This window comes from Lampris incognitus, chromosome 15 (assembly GCF_029633865.1).
Source record: "Lampris incognitus isolate fLamInc1 chromosome 15, fLamInc1.hap2, whole genome shotgun sequence".
Classification (NCBI taxonomy): Eukaryota; Metazoa; Chordata; class Actinopteri; order Lampriformes; family Lampridae; genus Lampris; species Lampris incognitus.
In genome coordinates, this window is record NC_079225.1 from 208,499 (window position 1) to 230,334 (window position 21,836).

A 21,836-nucleotide genomic window follows, 5' to 3' on the forward strand; every position below is an offset into this window, starting at 1 on the left:
GTGATGGGCCTGGTGATGACTTGATGCAAGATTTGGTCCTGGGGGCTGGCCACGTTTCCATGGTTTCCTTCTGTTGGACAGTGCAGCTGTGGAGTAGGCCTCGAGACACACCACAACATGATGATGGAGAAGTAGTTTACTGTCATCTCATGACGAGATAGCGGTGAGATCCACTTTCCACTTACAGTCTATTAACTGCTTGGGAAATTGTAATGTGCTCGGGCATCCGGGTGGTGTGGTGGTATATTCTGCTACCTGCCAACATGGGGATCGCCGGTTCAAATCCCCGTGTTACCTCCGGCTTGGTCGAGTGTCCCTACAGACACAATTGGCCGTGTCTGTGGGAGGGAAGCCGGATGTGGGCATGTGTCCTGGTCGCTGCACTAGCGCCTCCTCTGGTCAGTCGGGGCGCCTGTTCGGGGGGGGGGGACTGGAGGGAATAGCGTGATCCTCCCATGCGCTACGTCCCCCTGGTGAAACTCCTCGCTGTCGGGTGAAAAGAAGCAGCTGGTGACGCCACATGTATCTGAGGAGGCATGTGGTAGGCTGCAGCCCTCCCCGGATCGGCGGGGGGGGGGGGGGGTGGAGCAGCGACCGGGACGGCTCGGAAGTGTGGGGTAATTAATTGGCCAAGTACAATTAGGAGAAAAAGAAGAATTTTTCTTTTTGAATGTATTCTAGTTTTGGTTTTAGTAACACTATTGACCCAGATGAGTGTGATGATGCAGGGGCTTCACCATTGAGCGTGGAGTTACTGGCACAGTAAAGATGTTGACATTCGATGGTCAGTTGCAGTCTATGAGTCAAAGCATCGTTGATCATCATGGATGCTAGCGAGGAAATTACATCTTCTCGTGATGGTTCCCACTCTTGAGATTTCTTTTGTCCACAGACCTTCTGTGGGACCCAAAATGTCCTACCGTCCCCCAGTGCATACTTCAATGCAGTATTGGGAAGTCCGGTGGACTTGAGCGGGCAGGGCTGTTGGTAGTGGCCTCCAGTTTCTACCATGGTGCATGATCTGCAGGCCAGTTACTCAGGTCAGGCCGCCTGTCAGGCGGTCACTAGTTGGACATGTCTTCTCAGTTGCGGTCCCAAACTGGACCACTACGACCATACCAGCCATGTGCACTGGGGGAGCAACTTGCGACCCTTGCTAAACTGGGAAGGAGTAAGGGGGCACTTCCTTGCCAGAGGGTCAGAGTTTGCTGTTGAGTCTGAAGCAACTGTAACTAGTGGAGCTGTGGTGATACTGCCTCCGGACGTACCAGACTGGCTTGTTGCGGCCAGTCTCCATACATATCCCTTCAGCTTTTCCAACGTTTCCTTCTCCACTTGTTTTTGTTCTCAGATCTCACGCTCGGTGTAAGTGTTCTTGTGAACATGCAAACGCCCTCTGGAGGCCAGTTGAAGTCCAGGTCCATCACAGCAGTGGATAACTGAAGTTTGTCTTTCTGATACGTCATAACTCCGGACCATCAACTGTGCTGCAGGAGCTGCTCCTGTTCTCTCATAGCATTTTTGACAAGGATTCCTGAAATTTAACCAATGCACATGATTTATAGTTTACAAAAAAGCAAATTAATTAATTAATCAATTAAATACATAATACAAAATTTTAAAAAAAATTACAGCACACAGCTAGATTTGACTTTTTTTTAAACTGAAAAAGGTTCAAGTTTGATTGTTGTGTCAGTTAGAGGAAGAACCCAGTGTTAAAATCATGGTAGTGATAAGTAGGGGGCATCACACAGAAGCCTGGCTGAAACCAAGCAACTTGCACTCCCGCCCCTAGGTTTAAGGAGAAGACGTGAGTCTCCGCCGTCATAACTCTCCGTAAACCTGTTTCCAATAGCTACCAAACTGCAACAAGCACTACTGATGATATTCCCTTTCATTACAAAACGAACAAAATATTAATGATGATTACAGGACAGATACTGACATCTACAATTACCAAATTGATGACATACTGTACAGTTAAACGATCAGCTACTAGCTACTACCTAAATGGGAATGATGAGGCTTAGGGTTACGTGTTTTCATTTGAATGATGATGAACAATTACTACAACACAAAAATTAGTTTTAGCATTTTTTATGATCAATATTGTGACGTCACAGAAGGTTGAGTCAGCTCATCTGGACACAACGTTTATTGAGAGACACGTTTCATCATCATCTAAGTGACCTCTTCAGTCTCACCTGACTGCAGGAACCCCACCCTTATAACCAATACAGTGACTGCAGGTACCCCCACCCTTATAACCAATACAGTGACTGCAGGTGTCCCCACCCTTATAACCAATACAGTGACTGCAGGTACCCCCACCCTTATAAACAATACAGTGACTGCAGGTACCCCCACCATTATAAACAATACAGTGACTGCAGGTACCCCCATCCTTATAAACAATACAGTGACTGCAGGTACCCCCACCCTTATAAACAATACAGTGACTGCAGGTACCCCCACCCTTATAACCAATACAGTGACTGCAGGTACCCCCACCCTTATAAATAATACAGTGACTGCAGGTACCCCCACCCTTATAAACAATACAGTGACTGCAGGTACCCCCACCCTTATAAACAATACAGTGACTGCAGGTACCCCACCCTTATAAACAATACAGTGAGTGCAGGTACCCCCACCCTTATAAACAATACAGTGACTGCAGGTACCCCCACCCTTATAGAATATACAGTGACTGGAAGAGTGGGGTAATTGGCCGGGTACAATTGGGGAGAAAATGGGGGGGGGGGTGGCACATCCTCATCCTTGTGGCCGCTGGCCACGGATTCAACGTTCTGTGCTCTCCTTACCGTTGTATTGAGCATACATAAAGACATATGGTGACCAGTCTGACTGCATTACCCAGGATGCACTTCAGTTACACTGCACTACTGAGGCCTTGTTTTGAGCATGTTTGTGGCAGTGTAGGTGGGGCTGATAAGTTTGACAAGAAACTAAGTTGTGCAGGAATAAATTGTTTGAGTTGCATCTCTGCGGCAAAAGATTCTCTCTAAACACAACCTGTACTGGACACCCGTCTACCGCACAAGCTGCATGACTTCATTATTCTCCATTGCCACCACGCCTGCACTGTGGGCCTGTACACCTTCTGTGCTTGTTATGACAGTTATTATTATAGTAATAATTCATAATAACCACGGCCCGGCGGCACAGTGGTTAGTGTGGTCGCCTCACAGCAAGAAGGTCCTACGTTCGAGACCCGGGGTAGTCCAACCTTGGGGCTCGTCCCGGGTCGTTCTCCGTGTGGAGTTTGCATGTTCTCCCCGTGTCCATGTGGGTGTCCTCTGGGGACTCTGGTTTCCTCCCACAGTCCAAAGACCTGTAGGTCAGGTGAATCAGCTGTACTAAATTGTCCCTAGATGTGTGTGTGGGCTCTGTGATGGTCTGGCGGTCTGTCCAGGGTGTCTCCCCGCCTGCCGCCCATTGACTGCTGGGATAGGCTCCAGCATCCTTGCGAGCCTGAGAGCAGGATAAGTGGTTTGGATGAAGGATGGATGGAATAATAATAACTTGGGAAGCGGGGATCAAGCCGAAAGAAGAAGAAGAAGAGTTTATATAGCGGTTTTCTAAGACAGTGTTAGGAAATGACCTCACGCTGGATCATGATTCTCCTCCTTTTTTTGCTGGTTCTGGGTAAAGTTCATTTCCTTTTTCTGTGGCATATCCTAATGTAAAGTTAGTGCCTGATCAGCTGTTTGGGATTCTCCAAACTTTTTTTTTTTTTTTTTGCATACGACTGTCAGCTGTCCCTCATCAGTCCTGTCGAGGAACTGCCTAATCTAATTGGCAGTTCTGAAGTGGTTGAGAAGGAATATGAAAGGGACTGTTTGTTCACAGACCCTTTGTGACCTTCTGTCTCAGTCTGTCTGTACTCTGTCTCCCAAGCCCTCATGCACTCCAGCCGACATGTTTGGCTTCATGGACTGCAGAATCCAACTACTCTTGGCAACATGGCACAGGTAGCGCTGTGAAAAAGTGTTTGCCCCCTCCCCGATTTCTGCTATTTTTCATTGTTTGTCACACTGAATGGTTTCAGGTCTTCATCCAAAATGTAATACAAGACAATCGATGAGAACCTGAGCAAACACACCATACTGTATTAAATGATCATCTAATCATCATTTATTGAAGAAAAAAAGTATACACCCACGTGAAAAAGTAATTGCCCCCCTGGACTTAGTAACTAGTTGTGCCACCTTTAGCAGCAACAACTGCAAACCGAACGCTTCCTACATCAGTCTTTCACATCAATGTGGAGGAGTTTAGGCCCACTCTTTGCCAAACTGCTGTAACTGAGCGACGTTGGAGGGTTTTCGAGCATGAACTGCTCCTTTAAGGTCCTGCCAATACATCTTGATGACTTAATTTTGCTTCTGTTGAGCCATTGAGGTGGGCTCAGTCTTGTGTTTTTGATCATTATCCTGCTGCATAACGCTATTACACTTCAGGTCACGGACCGATGATTGGACGTTCTCCTAAAGAATTTTCTGGTAGAGAGCAGAGTTCGCGGTTCCTTCACTAATGCTTTCCGCTTCCGGTGTGGGAAGATGGCGGCGCGAATTAACATTTGCGGCGGCCTCACCCAGTACCGTCCATGCAGTGTCTTTGTCCACGTCTGCGTCCACGTTTGTCTCCATTAGATGGCTGGGAGAGCTGGCGCTGGATCAGCTGGGAGAGCTTGGTCTGCTGCGTCCGGTGGGCCCAGGGACCACGGCCCTGCCTGGAGCTGTGACCAAAAGGTAACGCCGAGGGCGGTCTGACAGGACACGGGAGCTGAGCAGGCTAAGCTAACTGCTAGCCCATGCAGACCGGCAGTTCCGATAACACCGAGGGCGGTCTGGCGGCGGCCTCGCCTGGCCTTGACTGTGTTTTTAGTGTCGGTAGTGTGGAGATCGGGGAGGTGTCTGGCTGGGAGAGCTGGCGTTGGATCAGCTGAGGGAGCTTGGTCTGCTGCGTCCTGTACACCCAAGGACCACGGCCCTGACCGGAGCTAGGCCCGAAGAGGAAACACCGAGGGTGGTCTCTAACAGGAAGTAGAAGAGGGGCAGGCTAAGCTAACTGCTAGCCCAGGCAGACCGGCAGTTCTGACAGTCATCCTGACTGGCGTTCGTGCTCCTGGACAGTGATTTTTGTTTAGATATATGTGTTAGTTTGGCTATATGTGTTCTTGTAGTTCTTGGATGTGTTGTTGTCTTTGTGTTGCACTGCTGTGGGCTGGAGGAAACGATGTATGAACTGAATTGACAAAGTGATTCTGATGGCAAGTCTTCCAAGGCCCTGAGGCAGCAAAGAGGCCCCACACCATCACACCACCACCATGTGTGACGGGTGGTATGATGTCCTTATTGTGATATTTTGTGTTTGCTCTATGCCAGACATAATGGGACCCGTGTCTTCCAAAAAGTACCACTTTTGACTCGTCTGTCCACAGAACGTTATCCCAAAAGGCTTGGTGGGCATCAGGGTCCCCTTTTTTTTTTTTTGCAGGTGTGAGAGGAGCAGTAATGTTTCTCTCACCTAGTCGTTGTTGGCACCTTGCAACGCTCCCATGAACTCGGACTTCTCCCAGTCTCTGCCTGGCTGGCAAATCATGAACGATCACCTTACCTGAGGCTAGAGAGGCCCGCAGTTCTTCTAATATTGTCTTGGTCTTTTCACCGTAGCCTTGGCAACGGCTTTGCAACCCTTTCCAGACTGATATATCTCAACAACCTTTCTTCTCGTATCTTCTGGAAATTCTCCCCCCCCCTTTCCCCCCCTATTGTACTTGGCCAATTACCCCACTCTTCTCAGCCATGCTGCTCTCTGCTCCACCCCCTCTGCCGATCTGGGGAGGGCTCCAGACTACCACATGCCTCCTCCCATACATGTGGGGTCACCAGCTGCTTCTTTTCACCTGACAGTGAGGAGTTTCACCTGGGGGACGTAGCGCGTGGGAGGATCACGCTATTCCCCCTCCCCCCGAACAGGCGCCCTGACCGACCAGAGGAGGCGCTAGTGCAGCGACCAGGACACATACCCACATCCAGCTTCCCTCCGGCAGACACAGCCAACTGTGCCTGTAGGGGCGCCCCACCAAGCTGGTGGTAACACAGGGATTCGAACCGGCGATCCCCATGTTGGCAGGCAAGAGATAGACCGCCACGCCGTCCGGACGCCCCTCCGGGACTTCGTTTGATCACGGCGGCGTGCTGCCTGTTGTGACCTTGTAGCCTACTTCACAAGGGTCTATGTCAGTCCTGTTTGGGCTCAGCTGGGCAAGCAGTAAGCCTGGGTGTGTCTGCTCTAATTAAATCCAATTGTCAATTAAATTTGGTTAATCGGTTGATTGACTAAAGGGGCAAGTGCTTTTCCTCACAGGGTCATTTGTTGTTGGATAATATTTTTATTAAATGAACAAAATTATCATTTAAAACATGAATTGTGTGTTTCCCCGAGTTCCGTGTCTTGTTACGTTCTGTACGAAGCTCTAAAAGACATTCAGTTGGACGACATGCAAAAACGGAGGACGTTGGGGAGGGAGGAAGTGCTGGGCCACATGGCTGCAGTGTGCGAGGGCTGTGGGGTGTGTTTTCCACCGTGTGTGTGTGTGCGTGGTCGCTGCTGGCTTGGGTCGTTGGATTGCTGATGATGATGATGATGATGATGATGATGATGAGTAAAGTGGTGATTTATGTTATTCTACATAATCTTATCAACTCAGTTGCCAGTCACTGTGTTTCTCTATGAATTGGGAGCACTGCAGTGTTCCCAGTATGGCGGCGGTGTAGCAGGGGTGGTGCTGTGGTTATTCTGAGAGGGGTGGAGTAGATCATCCCTTCGCCCCTTCACCACAACACCTCCAAGTCAGAGTTTATGGTTGCCTATGCTGTTTTTTTTTTAATCTGATTGTTTTGTTTTTTTTCAGAACTGTATCCCAATCAAATAATAGTTTGTAGTGGGCGGTCTATTCCGTTGCCTGCCAACACAGGGATCGCCGGTTCGAATCCCCGTCTTACCTCCGGCTTGGTCGGGCGTCCCTACAGACATAATTGGCCATGTCTGTGGGAGGGAAGCCGGATGTGGGTATGTGTCCTGGTTGCTGCACTAGCGCCTCCTCTGGTCGGTCGGGGTGCCTGTTTGGGGGGGAGGGGGACTGGGGGGGGATAGCGTGCTCCTCCCACGCGCTACGTCCCCCTGGTGAAACTCCTCCCTGTCAGGTGAGAAGAAGCGGCTGGTGACTCCACACGTATGGGAGGAGGCATGTGGTAGGCTGCAGCCCTCCCCGGATCAGCAGAGGGGTGGAGCAGCGACCGGGACGGCTCGGAAGAGTGGGGTAATTGGCCAAGTACAAATGGGGGAGAAAAGAGGGGGGAAAAGCCCCCCCCCCCCAAAAAAAAGGTGTTATTCTGAAATTGGACAAAACAAAACCCCTGTGTGATTATTGTGTTATTAGTCAGAATGGAGGACTAACTGGCCTTGTGACTTCCTCTCTGTCTCTAGCGGGCGTACACACTGATTGTAGAGGCCTGGGACTGGGACAACACCACACACAACAGTAAGTACTTACACACACACACACACACACACACACACACACACACACACACACACACACACACACACACAAGCCATAACTTTGTATCAGTGCTGTGGTGGGCTGAAGGGCTTGCTGAGGGCTGCAGTTTGAGAGCTTCTTCTTCTTCTTCTTCTTCTTTCATGGGATTTCTACATCTAAAGTGATGTGTATTTACAGTGTTGTTTACTTTGCTGAGCGTAACCTCTTGGTCATGGCGGCGGCGCAGTGGTCAGCGCTGTCGCCTCACAGCAAGAAGGTCCTGGGTTCGAACCCCGGGGTAGTCCAACCTTGTGGGTCGTCCCGGGTCGTCCTCTGTGTGGAGTTTGCATGTTCTCCCCGTGTCTGCGGTGGGTTTTCTCCGGGTGCTCCGGTTTCCCCCACCATCAGAAAGACATGCATGTTGGAGTTAATACCCCTTTCTGCCCCTGACCGAGGCAGGGCAAGATGAACTGGAGCTGGTCCCCGGATGCTGCACGGCGACTGCCCGCTGCTCCTAGCTACACAACTAGGAGGGGTTAAATGCAGAGAGGAGTTTCCCCACGGGGATCAATAAAGTATCTCAGAAGCCAAAAAAAAAAAAGTTGATCTTGAATGTTAAATGATGCTAGCACAGCTTGTTACATAACACTTGACTGTTCTCACCTTTAACCCCTTGGTTGTTGCACTCCCCACTGCAAAGTACAATTTAAAACCACGTAAAAAACCTCCAGGCATAGCATCAGTTTCTTTCCCCAAGCAGTTGTCCTCCTAAACAACTGATCTGTACCAACCCTACTCCCCCCCCCCTTCAGTCTACACCGCTATGAACAGCACCATTATGAACACCACCACTATGGACAACACCGCTATGAACAAAGAACAACACCACTAAGAACACCACTGTGAACCCCACTGGGCTGCTGGCAGCCTGCAGGATTCATCCATTCACCCACTCTTGGCTCATATTCCCATACATTACTGCTGTCTACATACATTACTGCTGTCTACATACATCACTACTGTCTACATACATTACTGCTGTCTACATACATTACTACTGTCTACATACATCACTGCTGTCTACATACATCACTGCTGTCTACATACATCACTACTGTCTACATACATTACTGCTGTCTACATACATTACTGCTGTCTACATACATCACTGCTGTCTACATACATCACTGCTGTCTACATACATTACTGCTGTCTACATATACATCACTGCTGTCTACATACATCACTACTGTCTACATACATCACTGCTGTCTACATACATTACTGCTGTCTACATACATCACTACTGTCTACATACATTACTGCTGTCTACATACATCACTGCTGTCTACATATACATCACTACTGTCTACATACATCACTACTGTCTACATACATCACTGCTGTCTACATACATTACTGCTGTCTACATACATCACTACTGTCTACATACATCACTGCTGTCTACATACATTACTGCTGTCTACATACATCACTACTGTCTACATACATCACTGCTGTCTACATACATTACTGCTGTCTACATACATCACTGCTGTCTACATACATCACTGCTGTCTACATACATCACTGCTGTCTACATAGATTACTACATACATTACTGCTGTCTACATACATCACTGCTGTCTACATACATTACTGCTGTCTACATACATCACTACTTACTGCTGTCTACATACATCACTACTGTCTACATACATTACTGCTGTCTACATACATTACTGCTGTCTACATACATCACTACTGTCTACATACATTACTGCTGTCTACATAGATTACTACATACATTACTGCTGTCTACATACATTACTGCTGTCTACATACATCACTGCTGTCTACATACATTACTGCTGTCTACATACATCACTACTGTCTACATACATTACTGCTGTCTACATACATTACTACTGTCTACATACATCACTACTGTCTACATACATTACTGTTGTCTACACCAGAAACTGTAATATTTCTACGCCGCAATAGTATTTATATATTAACAACTGCATTTTTGCACTGACTTTTGCATGATTATTTATACTTTTGCATGATTATTTATACCGGGGATTATGTTTGTACACTCCTGTTTTTGATTTTCCAAGTGAGCAACAAAGACAATTCCTTGTTTTTGAAAACACGCAACGGCAAACGCATGTCTGATTCTCCGTGTGGAGCAAGCGAGTGTGCATGATGTCGTCCTCTGTTCACCTTGTTGTGTCACGTAGCTTAGTGAACTGTTGGAGTAGACCGACCCATGCGTGTTGAGTCTTCGAAGTGTGGAATTAGGAAATGATAAACGGCTCTGGGCTTCCTTCTTGCACAGTGGAGACTAGGACGTGTGTGCGGCGGCGGCGGCGGGGAGATGACGCTGAGCTGGCGTTGTGGCGAGTACACGTGTCTGGTGTGCATTGTGAACTGCCGAGCCGCCCGAGGCTACTTCATAGGACCGAAGTCCTGGTTTGTGAGGCCGTGTGGGCTTCGGGCGTCAGCGTTCACCAGCTGTATCCTGTTTTGCTGCGTCTGCGTCCGCCGGGTGGACTCCTGCAGCACTCCTTTTTCCCAGCGGAGCGATGGCCCAGTCTGGGAGGAAGAGGACCCGCTGAGGAATGAGGCTTCCACTTTCCCCTGTCTGTGCTCGGCTTTGATCTGGGGAGAGGGTGCGAAGGGTGGATGATGGGTCCCCACACCCGTTCGTAGCGGGCCGTGTGCACGCCGGCGTGAGTCCGCTGGTGTCTGCTGGAATGCAAACCTCCGTGTTGTTTACGCGGAGTCGCCGCATCCTGTTTTGTCCGTCACATCAAAAGCACCTCCATTGGTGAGTTGAGACAATGGAGGTGGAGTGGAAATGACATCATAGAGCTTTATGGAGACTGGCACGTCCGCCCTGTAGCCCCTTAGTTCCCCATTTGGCTCACAAAGAGCCCGAGGAAACCCCTGTCCAGCCGTCTGCTGCACACCGGGTGAAGCAGCATGTCGGTGGTGCTTTAGCTGACGTAGCAGGGCTGCGTGTGGTGTACGTAGTGCTGGGTGATACAGTGATGGGGGTTATCTCCAGTGCTTCTGCCTTGATTTGTGAAATGGACGTCGTTTTTGACCCTGGCTCCAGCAGAGATTCTCTTGAGTGAAAGTGTACAGATGAGTTGCGTGGTACTGTAGTGTGCCACCTCCGCTGGTCTGTCTAGCGGCTTCAGCAGGCCCTCATCGTGGACTCTAACATGCTGTGCTTTAGTTACACTACTTAAGGACAGAGTCAGGAAATATGATATTGCTCTTAGAAAAAAACAAAAGGCTTAGAAGTGCACTTCACCAGCATCCGGGTGGCGTGGCGGTCTATTCCGTTGCCTACCGACACGGGGATCGCCGGTTCGAATCCCCGTCTTACCTCCGGCTTGGTCGGGCGTCCCTACAGACACAGTTGGCCGTGTCTGTGGGTGGGAAGCCGGATGTGGGTATGTGTCCTGGTCGCTGCACTAGCGCCTCCTCTGGTCAGTTGGGGGCGCCTGTTCGGGGGGGAGGGAGAACCGGGGGGGGGGGGAATAGCGTGATCCTCCCACGTGCTACGTCCCCCTGGGGAAACTCCTCACTGTCAGGTGAAAAGAAGCGGCTGGCGACTCCACATGTATGGGAGGAGGCATGTGGTAGTCTGCAGCCCTCCCCAGATCAGCAGGGGGGGTGGAGCAGCGACCGGGGCGGCTCGGAGGAGTGGGGTAATTGGGGGGGGTGCACTTAACCTTCTTGACTGATCATCTTTGATTCAGGAACAAAATGAGACCATTAGAATTGGGGTGGTGTTATGAACTTTTAACGGTGTGTGTGTCTGTGTGTGGGTGGGGGGTGGGGGTGGTGCGGGGTCATTATTTCATTCTGGTGGGAAACCTGTAATCATGCTAACACGTTGAGCTACATCAGCTAGCATTAGCTTTAGGTTCACAGAAAGGGAGAGCAGGAATGCATGTTGAGCCCTGGGAGGTGGAGCCGTTAGATGGAGGTGGCAGGACAGCAGAAGGGCCGCCGGGCGTTTCACTGCGTCCTAACCACGCCACAGGAAGCGCGCGAGCGGGGAACGCTGATGCTGGGGCCGGTTTGCACGCAGCGGACGGTGCTTCCCCTCCTCGCTGAAGGGGCTGGATCCAGATGGTTATGTCACAGCCGTCAGCTGACTCCACCCTTGATGTCATGGGTTCAAGAGACGATGTTCTGGAACAAAGACTCCTTTCAAGCTTTTGTGGAGGATCACAAGAGAGTCTGCTTGTGCTGCTGAACTCCTGCGAGGTCGCAGTCGATATAGTTGGAGCAGACTGGACCGTACTGTGGTATTTGTACTGCGGGTATGTGTAGTGTGAGTATTTGTACTGCGGGTATTTGTGTGTGTTGAAAGTGGATCCTGTGCCACACGTTTGCTTGTCTGTGTGACGTTAGCGGTGTTTTTTTTTTTTTTAATTGTCCCCCTTTTTCTCCCCAATCGTATCCGGTCAATTACCCCACCTTTCCGAGCCGTCCCGGTCGCTGCTCCACCCCCTCTGCTGATCCGGGGAGGGCTGCAGACTACCACATGCCTCCTCCCATACATGTGGAGTTGCCAGCCGCTTCTTTTCACCTGACCGTGAGGAGTTTCACCAGGGGGATGCAGCGTGTGGGGGGGGGGTCAAGTTATCCTCCCTAGTTCCCCCTCCCCCAGAACAGGTGCCCCGACCAACCAGAGGAGGCGCTAGTGCAGCGACCAGGACACATAGCCACACGGCCAATTGTGTCTGTAGGGACGCCCGACCAAGCCGGAGGCAACACGGGGATTCGAACCAGCGATCCCCGTGTTGGTAGGCAACAGAATAGACCGCTATGCTACCTGGACGCCCTCAAGTTGAAGTCCATTTCAACTTGGTTGATCTGTTGCAGGTGGATTATCTTTGAGGCGGCTCACCTCCAGCCTTGCATTCAACACAAGGGTGCCCTGCAGCCTGGCGTGTTGCTTCCTGGTCTTCACTGAGCCGTTTCCCTCAGCCAGTCCAAACCTACCATCACATGGCTCCCATAGCTTCTCTTCATTCATACATTATTTGAATTGAGAAAATTATGCAAAGTTTTTGTTTTGTCCATAATTAGATTTTCCTGATTATATATCAAATTATAATCTATAGTTTTAATTATGTATCTAATTATAATTGAATTGGTATCGGTGATTCTGCACCTGGCCGATATTGAATTTATTGATGAGCAAAATAACGATTAAGTTTCAGGTCTGTTTGGATTTAGCTAATTCTGCTCTTGATTTGGGTTTGATTTTTACGAGGTAGTAGAACGTCCAAATATAACCGTCCCGCCAGCAGCGGGAGGGAAGGGATCCACTCAAAGTTCATGAAGAAACCTTGTGGCAAGGCTGCGCCACTGCCGGGACTCTCCGCCACAGGAACACCGCCAGGAGAATGTTACTGAAGGCTAGCTCGTTCAAATAAAAGAACTGAAAACGCCAAGAATTCAGATGTCTTGCTGTGTCTGTTATCGGGGAGAGACTTAGGCGGGTCCATGTCCCCACAGCTTTCAGCTCTCTCCCGGTCTCGGGTGTTTCTGGTTGACTCGTTTATCTAAATAGACTACCTCAGGACAGCTGGTCCACACCTCACTACCACAAACGGTAATGCCGCGTGGGCTTACCCTGCATTGAGGTGGTGTCTGACGTGTGATTTGAAGGATTTCCAGACCAGCAAGTGCCACCTGAACACCTTATGTCGGATGGTCAAGTCGGAGAAATCGGAGTTCTAGATGGTGTGAGTTGGCCGAGTTGTGACCTAACCGCTCTTTCTAGTATGACTGAATGCGAACAGTCATATGTGGACAGTAAGACATCCCACACAATGAGTCCAAAAATTGAAAAATGGAGCTCCGGAGGGAGCTCGGGGTAGAGCCGCTGCTCCTTTGCATCAAAAGGAGCCAGTTGAGGTGGTCTGATCAGGATGCCTCCTGGGCGCCTGGCTTTGGATGTTTTCCAGACACGTCCAACAGGGAGGAGACCCCGGGGTAGACCCAGAACTCGCTGGAGGGACTACATGTCCAATCTCGCCATCTGGAGTGCCCTACTTAGCTTGCTGCCCCTGCGACCCGACCCCGGAGAAGCAGCTGATGATGATGATGATGATGATGATGATGATGAAGCCAAAAATGCCCCAGCAGTGGATATTTCAAAGATGGATGGCTATTCCTTGATAACGCTACAGCATGCATTGTCCTCTCTCTGCCACACACACAGCACAGACTCGCCTCCATCTTTTCTCCCATGAAGCGTGTCAACGGGAGCTACTCGGATGGCCAGGTTGTGGTCTATTCCCGACCCAGAGAGACGTATGACCTGACATGACTTGAATGCCGGGTTAATATAGACTTCACGTCTGTGTTCTGAATGCATAAAGGGATGCGGCACCAGATGAACTATGGGGGTTATCAACAAGTGGAGAAAATATGGCACAGCAGGGACATTACCAAGAACAGGACGTCCCTCCAAAACTGAAGACGGAGAAGACGAGGCGAAAACTAGTCAGGGAGGCTGCCAAAAGGCCCACGGCAGCATTAAAGGAGCTGCAGGAATCTCTGCCAAGTACTGATTGCTCCCTGCATGTGACAACAATCTCCTGTATTCTTCATATGTCTGGGCTGTGGGGTAGGGTGGCAAGACTGCAGACTTCTCACATGAAAGCAAAACATCCCAGCCCAGCTACACTTTGCAAAAAGGTACACCCAGTCTCCCAAAACCATGTGGGAAAAATGTGTCGTGAAACCAAGCTTGAACTTTTTGGCCATCATTCCAAAAGGTACGTGTGGGACAAAAACCACACGGCACGTCACCAACAGATCACCGTACCCACGCTGAAGCATGGGGGTGGCAGCATCATGCTTCACCGTACCCACGGTGAAGCATGGGGGTGGCAGCATCGTGCTTCGGGGCTGCTTTTCTTCAGGTGGAAGTCTGAGGCTCTAGTCCAGCTGGAGGGGGTCATGAAGAGCTCCAAAATACCAGTCGATTTTGGCACGCATGTGTTCTGGTAGCTTGGATGTGTGTTTCTGTCTTTGTGTTGCGCTGCTGTGGGTTGGAGGAGATGGGATTCTGTTTCATTTCATGTGCATGGAATGAAATGACAAATGACTCTTCCTGATTCCTGATTTTGGCATAAAACCTTCAGGCGACTGCTGGAAAGCTGAAGGACATGAAGTCCACCTCCCAGCACGGCACCGACCCAAAGCAGAGATCCAAATTAACAGAATTGTTTCATCAAACGAAGATCAGTGTTTTGGAGTGGTCCAACCAGAGCCCAGACCTGAATCCAGTAGAAGGAGGACGCCCTTGCAACCTGATGGATCTAGAATGGTTTTGCAAAGAAGAATGGGAAACTATTGCCAAGTCAAGATGTGCCGGGCGGATACTCTTAAAAACCCCCAAACACTGTGATAAAGTGATCAATATGCCATCCTTTCATGGTGCCGGGATCTCGCCAAAAGAAGGAATATCCTTTCAGCGGGATGCTGAGTTCTCGAGATATCGGCACGGTTCAGTGATTTCATTCCGCACAACTGTAGAGGGGGGCGACACGGTGGTGCAGTGGTTAGTGCGGTCGCCTCACAGCAAGAAGGTTCTGGGTTTGAGCCCCGGGGTAGTCCAAAGTTGGGGGTCGTCCTCTGTATGGAGTTTGCATGTTCTCCCCGTGTCTGCGTGGGTTTCCTCCGGGGGCTCCGGATTTCCTCCCACAGTCCAAAGACATGTAGGTGAGGTGAATCAGCCGTACTAAATTGCCCCTAGGAATGTGTGTGTGTGGGGGGGGGGTGGATGCCCTTTGCTGGCCTGGCGGCCTGTCCAGGGTGTCACCCCAGCTGCCGCCCAATGACTGCTGGAATAGGCTCCAGCATCGCCGCGACCCTGACTGGGATTAAGTGGTTTGGATAATGGACGGACAACTGTAGAGGGTTGACCGGGTGTGAGGAAGACCCGTCCAAATCAAATCGTTAGTTTAGGCCTGTGCACACTTGTGCAACCAAGTTATTAAGTTTTGGGGGGGTTTTTTTCTCCAAAGGTTTCATTTTTATAGGTTGCAGTTTCACTTTAGAGGTGGAAATAGTTCTGACATGATTTATCTTGGTTTCATTTTTTTACATCACAAACACCTGCCGTTTTAGCAGGGATGTGTAGCCTGAAATCGACGCTGATAGGCCACCTATCTCCCCCACGGGTGCAGGCAGGAGGGCACGTTTTGCAGCACATTGCTACAGAGCAAAAGATCAGATTATATCCGACGGCATCTGCATGGGGTCTCCCGTGTCTTGACAGAGGCGGGCGACCTTTCAACTCCAGAGCCTGTTCCAAGAGACACTAAGATAAATGTTCAAAACCCCCCCCCCCCAAATCAAACGGGGCACAGAATACTGGCGTGATGTGAATGCATGCTGGACTGCAGTCGAAAGATGATGATGATGATGAAGGTATAGACCTTTTATAGCTACTGTGTGTGTGTGTGTGTGTGTGTGTGTTTTTCCCATCCCAACAACTATTCAGATGTGTTGTACGAAACGGTCATCACAGCTGCCTTACTGGTAAAATGCACTGGGACGCACTAATTTGTTTTTCAAACGTGTTTTAATGAGAACATTTTAAGTGTTCATATTAAACTGTTGAAATTTATGATGACTCTTGCTACGGTCTGTCCAAACCTGCCCCAGTAAAGCACAACTGCTACCTATAGGGTGACGCTGCCATCACAGCGTCATTCCTTTCCATTGCATCAGCTGCTTGTTAATGCTCGTTTTTACCTCTCAGCAACTGCTGTGCTGTTTTGTGAGCATCCGAGAGGCCGGCTATCGCAACAGCTAACGTGTGAGCCAGTTGTCGTTGTCGGTAGACACTGAAACAAGGCTGTAGATTAACACCCTTGCCACCAAAGCCGTCAGCTTTGTATGTACAACACATTTAAGAGTTGCTGTCATTTGACAACACATCTAATTATTACACCAGAGCTGTGTGGAGATGGAAGTGGCGATAAAGACGGAGTGGCTACGCAGCCAGCCATTCCACTGTTGTGGGCTGAGGCATGAGATCCTTGTATGTATGAATTAGACAACCTCTAAGTCTCTGTCCCCCCGGCTTTCATAGTCACTCGGTCATTCATTAATAGCAGTCATCAAAGCTGAACATCTAGAAAACCAGATACGGGGAGCTCCTTCAGTAGAAAACCAGATATTGGGAGTTCCTTCAGTATAAAACCAGATATGGGGAGTTCCTTCAGTATAAAACCAGATATGGGGAGTTCCTTCAGTAGAAAACCAGATATGGGGAGTTCCTTCAGTAGAAAACCAGATACGGGGAGTTCCTTCAGTAGAAAACCAGATATGGGGAGTTCCTTCAGTATAAAACCAGATATAGGGAGTTCCTTCAGTAGAAAACCAGATATGGGGAGTTCCTTCAGTATAAAACCAGATACGGGGAGTTCCTTCAGTATAAAACCAGATATGGGGAGTTCCTTCAGTATAAAACCAGATATGGGGAGTTCCTTCAGTATAAAACCAGACATGCGGAGTTCCTTCAGTATAAAACCAGACATGGGGAGTTCCTTCAGTATAAAACTAGATATGGGGAGTTCCTTCAGTATAAAACCAGACATGCGGAGTTCCTTCAGTATAAAACCAGACATGGGGAGTTCCTTCAGTATAAAACTAGATATGGGGAGTTCCTTCAGTATAAAACCAGATATGGGGCGCTCCTTCAGTATAAAACCAGATATGGGGAGTTCCTTCAGTATAAAACCAGATATGGGGAGTTCCTTCAGTATAAAACCAGATATGGGGAGTTCCTTCAGTATAAAACCAGACTTGGGGAGTTCCTTCAGTATAAAATCAGATATGGGGAGTTCCTTCAGTATAAAACCAGACTTGGGGAGTTCCTTCAGTATAAAACTAGTAGTGTCTGTATGTACAGTGGTAGAGCATAGAGCTGACCTGGCCAGTGCAAAAACAGAGATATATGTGGGCTCTGTGAAATGTTATTCTATCCCAGCAGCTTCTGAGTGTTGTGCTTTAGCCTGAGTCAGCAGCGTCTCCACATCTCGGCCCACCTCGGAGCCCACCAGTGTATTGGTCTGTCTGTGCAGTTGCTCGCTTCCAGCGTTGTGTCATCTAGTATAGATCCCCCCCTCCCCCGTCCTCAGGAAAGCTAGCTGGCTGTTTGTCTCGTGTTTATCGAGCAGGAAGTGGGGTGGACTGGATGGCTCGGCTCCGTGTTTAGACACCGCAGCAGCAGAGCTTTGAGCCCAGAGCCCATTGTTCTCTATCTGGAAACGTCCCGGGGTTATTTCTGTTATTGTTGTTTAATTCTGTCTGACATTGTGTTGGTCCTTAGCAGAGGAAGGTGTGTGTGTGTGTGTGTGTGTGTGTTTGTGTGTGTGCGTACATGCTTTTACTTCAAAATGTCTGAGTATGGTATGTTTAAGTGTAACTGCATTTAGCAAAGGAAAACGTGGGCCCCCTACTTCCACAGGGATTGTTTGAAGGCTCTGATGTGACTGTGATAAAGATTGCTTTCTTTGTCAGCGTGGCAGGTCCCTCTTGAGTGTAAGCCCAGACTTTTGATTTAAAAAAATCTTTATTTTCCTACAAGCATTATAAATCAAAATAAAAAGTTTGAATGATCTTTTTTTATTTGAAGGTGGATGCAACCATGACAATCTAAGCCATGGCCTGGTGTGTATTTTAATTTATTTCCCACACCGTTTAGCTAATGTATGCCTTTCTAGTTCTTTGATACACCATGTGGTGCAACCTGGGCTCATTGGCTGTAATGAACCTGGTGTCATCAGGGGTTTCGGGTCTTAACATCAGATACCCTCACCCGAGAGACTCAGCTGGGGGTGATCAAGCTCTGACTTGTGTCCAGGTAACACATTATGCCACGCGTCACCCCTCTTCACCCAGAGCCAATGGGAAGCCTTTTCTGTGGCTTCCAATATTTTCCTAATAGCTCTTCTTTGCAGCCCACAAATCCTCAGCAGTCCCAGGACCCGGTGTAGAGACTGGCCTGCAAAGCCTCTGCAGCCCACTTCAACCGGCTCACAGTGGGCCTTCCACCCATTCCTCCGACACTCAGCTACCAGATCTGCATACCTGGCTCTCTTCCTTTCTTACGCCTCCCCCATCTGATCTTCCCAGGGGACAGTTAGCTCTAGCAAAACCACTTGCTCAGTTGCCACAGACATCAGCACCATGTCTGGCCTGAGTGTGGTATCTGTGATGGTGTCTGGGAACATTAGTTCTCTCCCTAGGTCGACACAGAACTGCGAGTCCCTTGCCGTTGCAAGCAGTCCACCCCGGGCCTTTGGCTGGGGCTTCTCCCCTGCTCGAACAAAGGCGATGGTGCATTTTGTTGGGTATTGCCACTTGCTGTAGCTGATCCCAGTGCAGATACTGTCTGCTACTGCCCACAGAGCTTGGTCATGGCCCCAACAATACTGCCCCTCTCCCAAGGCCTGTGCGTGCCACTCTCTTCCTGTTCTGATCTCGATGCCCGCAGAGGAGACCTTGGTGTCAACGGAATCTTGGTAGAGCAGGACTTCTCTGGCTTGGGTGACCTTTAACTCCTTGGTGTTATGCCCATAAAGGGCAATGCTGCTTAAGCTCGGTGGCATGCCCAGCCACCTGTGCAGGAACAGGCTGCTCTTCCTTTTGAAGCCCTCCACAATGGTGTTTGGGACTTTGTAGATTAACAGTGAGCAGAGGAGTCGAGGCAGGATTCCATGTTCATATATCCAGGCCTTGAATCTTCCAGGAAGCTCTGATTTGTCCATTGTGGAGAGCCAAGCATTGAGGTCATTACTGGTTGCCTGGTGCGCTGCTGTGTCCTTCAGATTGCTGGTGAAGATCTTACCCAGGCTCTTGACTGGCTTTTCAGTCACAGATGGAATTTGGGTGCCTCTCAAAGAGAAGCTGAACTGGCCGGTTACTCTTCCTTTCCTGAGGCGCAGAGACCTGGATTTTGTGGGCTTGAAGCTCACTCTTGCCCATGTAATGAGCCATTCACGTCCTTGTGGGAACCACCTGCATGCGGGCACTGATGTAGTTGTTGCCATTAGGTCATCCATCAACACTCTGATCGGGGGTTGTTGGGTACCAGACTTGGACCAGGGACCACTGCATTCCACTTCCACAGACTTCACAAGCATATTCATGACCAACGCAAACACCAAATCTCTCTGAAGTGATGTTCATTATGAAGGTGCTCATTGTCTGTAGCCTCTGATCTGCACCACCCTTGGCTGTTGCTTCAAGGGCTGCATCCACATCTTTGTCGAACTGGTGCCACTCTGACTCTTTGTTGACAGCAGGCCACAAAACCTGACGATGTTTGATGGTCTGCTTTGGGGTGTAGCTCTTGGTGCTTGGAGGTTCTGGGCACTGTGGGGTGTCTTTGGGCCTAGCTCCTCCTACATCTCACCAGGTGCTGTATCAGGTACTTACACTGCGTTGCACCACTTGCTCCTTCCTCAAGCAGCCCATCTTGGTCTGGTGGATCTTTTGACCTCTTGGGTTTTTTTGCAGAACTTGCTGTATCTGCAGACTGCATTCTTAGTCATTTGTTCATTCCTTAAGTACTATATATGTGTGTTGCAATGGTTCTTTGCCCCCCCTCAGGCCAACATTTATAGAAACATTTTAGTTTACAGGTTATTTGAGACATTTGCCCAACACCCACATGCAATGGGTGCATAACCCATTAGTATATCCTTGAATAGAGCTCAGAACAACAAAAGACACATTCAGATTATGGTAATTCATCTAAATGGAAGGCAGCAGCTTGCAGTACACATCTGCCTCAAAACTTTGCCCTCCCGCAGGTAATATTTTGAGGCCATTTTTGCTCTGTTGTAGACAAAGAGAGAATCAGCACAGTCTTGGCGTGTTTTGTCCAGTTAGGGAACACCTTTCCAAAGTTGCATATGAGGACCTTGCAAGCCATGCTGAAATATATAATCCGCCGTATCCATGGTGTGCCATCTTTACGGGCACCACTTCTTGTGTGCTTTTGAGCATCAGCCATTGATACACATCTAAAAAAAAAAAACCACCTCGGTCCTGAACTATGAAAGTATGAAATAAGACTAAAAGGCATCAATGTGATTATTTTTCCCTGTCACAGACAATTTGACCTGCAACAGTTTTAGTTATCAGGTCTTGAGTGTTTTTTTTTCCCCTTTGATGCTCACCTTATAAGTCCCCCATATCCTTCCCAAATGCAAAGAAACCAGAAAAGGAGATTTTGGCATTGGAGTCAAGTCAAATCAATTTTATTTGTATAGCCCAATATCACAAATACGCCTCAGTGGGCTTAACAGCAGGGAACCCAGGCCCAAAGCACCGCTACTTTCAGCAGCGTTGTTGTAAATAAGTGGGTTGGTATCTCGAGTGCTGCTGTCAGTTGGCTCTCGTCCTGTCTAACAGGAAGTTTCATGTTTTCATAGACAACTTTGTGTCCTCAACTGCCCCTATACTCTGTGGTGCTCCGCAGGGGCAATAATCTCATCCAGAAAGGGCCAGTGTGGGTGAAGGTTTTTGTTCCAACCAAGCAGTTACACACCTGATCCCACTAATCAACCAGTGGAGTCTGCTGAGGAACTCGATGAGGACACACAGGTGTGTAACTGCTTGGTTGGAACAAAAACCTTCATCCACACCGGCCCTTTCTGGATAAGATGGCCCACCCCTGGTTCAATCATTGGTCCCATGCTTTCCTCAATCTGCATGTTACCTCTAGGCAATCTGGTTAGCCAGTTCAATTGCATCTCTCTCACCACTGCTACGCTGGTGACATGCAGCTGTATTTATCAGTTAAGCCGAATGATATGGGTAATATTGGTACCCTTCATGACTGCTTGGCTGCTATTGAGGAATAGATATCATTCAATTTCCTCCAGCTCGATTCACACAAAACTGAGGTTCCCCTAATTGGTCCTAATAAGTTTGTCTCAGAAGTGAAACCCTGTATTGCCCCTTTGGCCACCAGTGTTAATCCCTCCTCAAGAAATCTGGGTGTAACCAAAATCTGAATTTCGACCCACAAGCTTGTGCAAACCTGCTTTTTCCAACCAAATCAGTGCTATCAATCAGGGATCTTGAGTTACTAACCCATACCCTAAATGTTCATGCCTTGACTATTGCAATGCTCTTTTCTCCGGTCTCAGCCAAGCAGCCCTGTCCCACATGCAACTTGTGCGAAATGCTG

General features: G+C 49.0%; 1 protein-coding gene across 3 annotated transcripts in view; it reads left to right on the forward strand.

The window, feature by feature from the left end:
* Window positions 1–21,836, forward strand: part of jag2b (jagged canonical Notch ligand 2b) — a 116,018-nt gene that overhangs the window by 37,481 nt on the left and 56,701 nt on the right. For all 3 annotated transcript variants that reach the window (XM_056294397.1, XM_056294398.1, XM_056294399.1), the window contains exon 3: window positions 7,519–7,573. In XM_056294397.1, the coding sequence (XP_056150372.1) occupies window positions 7,519–7,573 (55 nt within the window). The remainder of the gene's footprint in view (window positions 1–7,518; window positions 7,574–21,836) is intronic.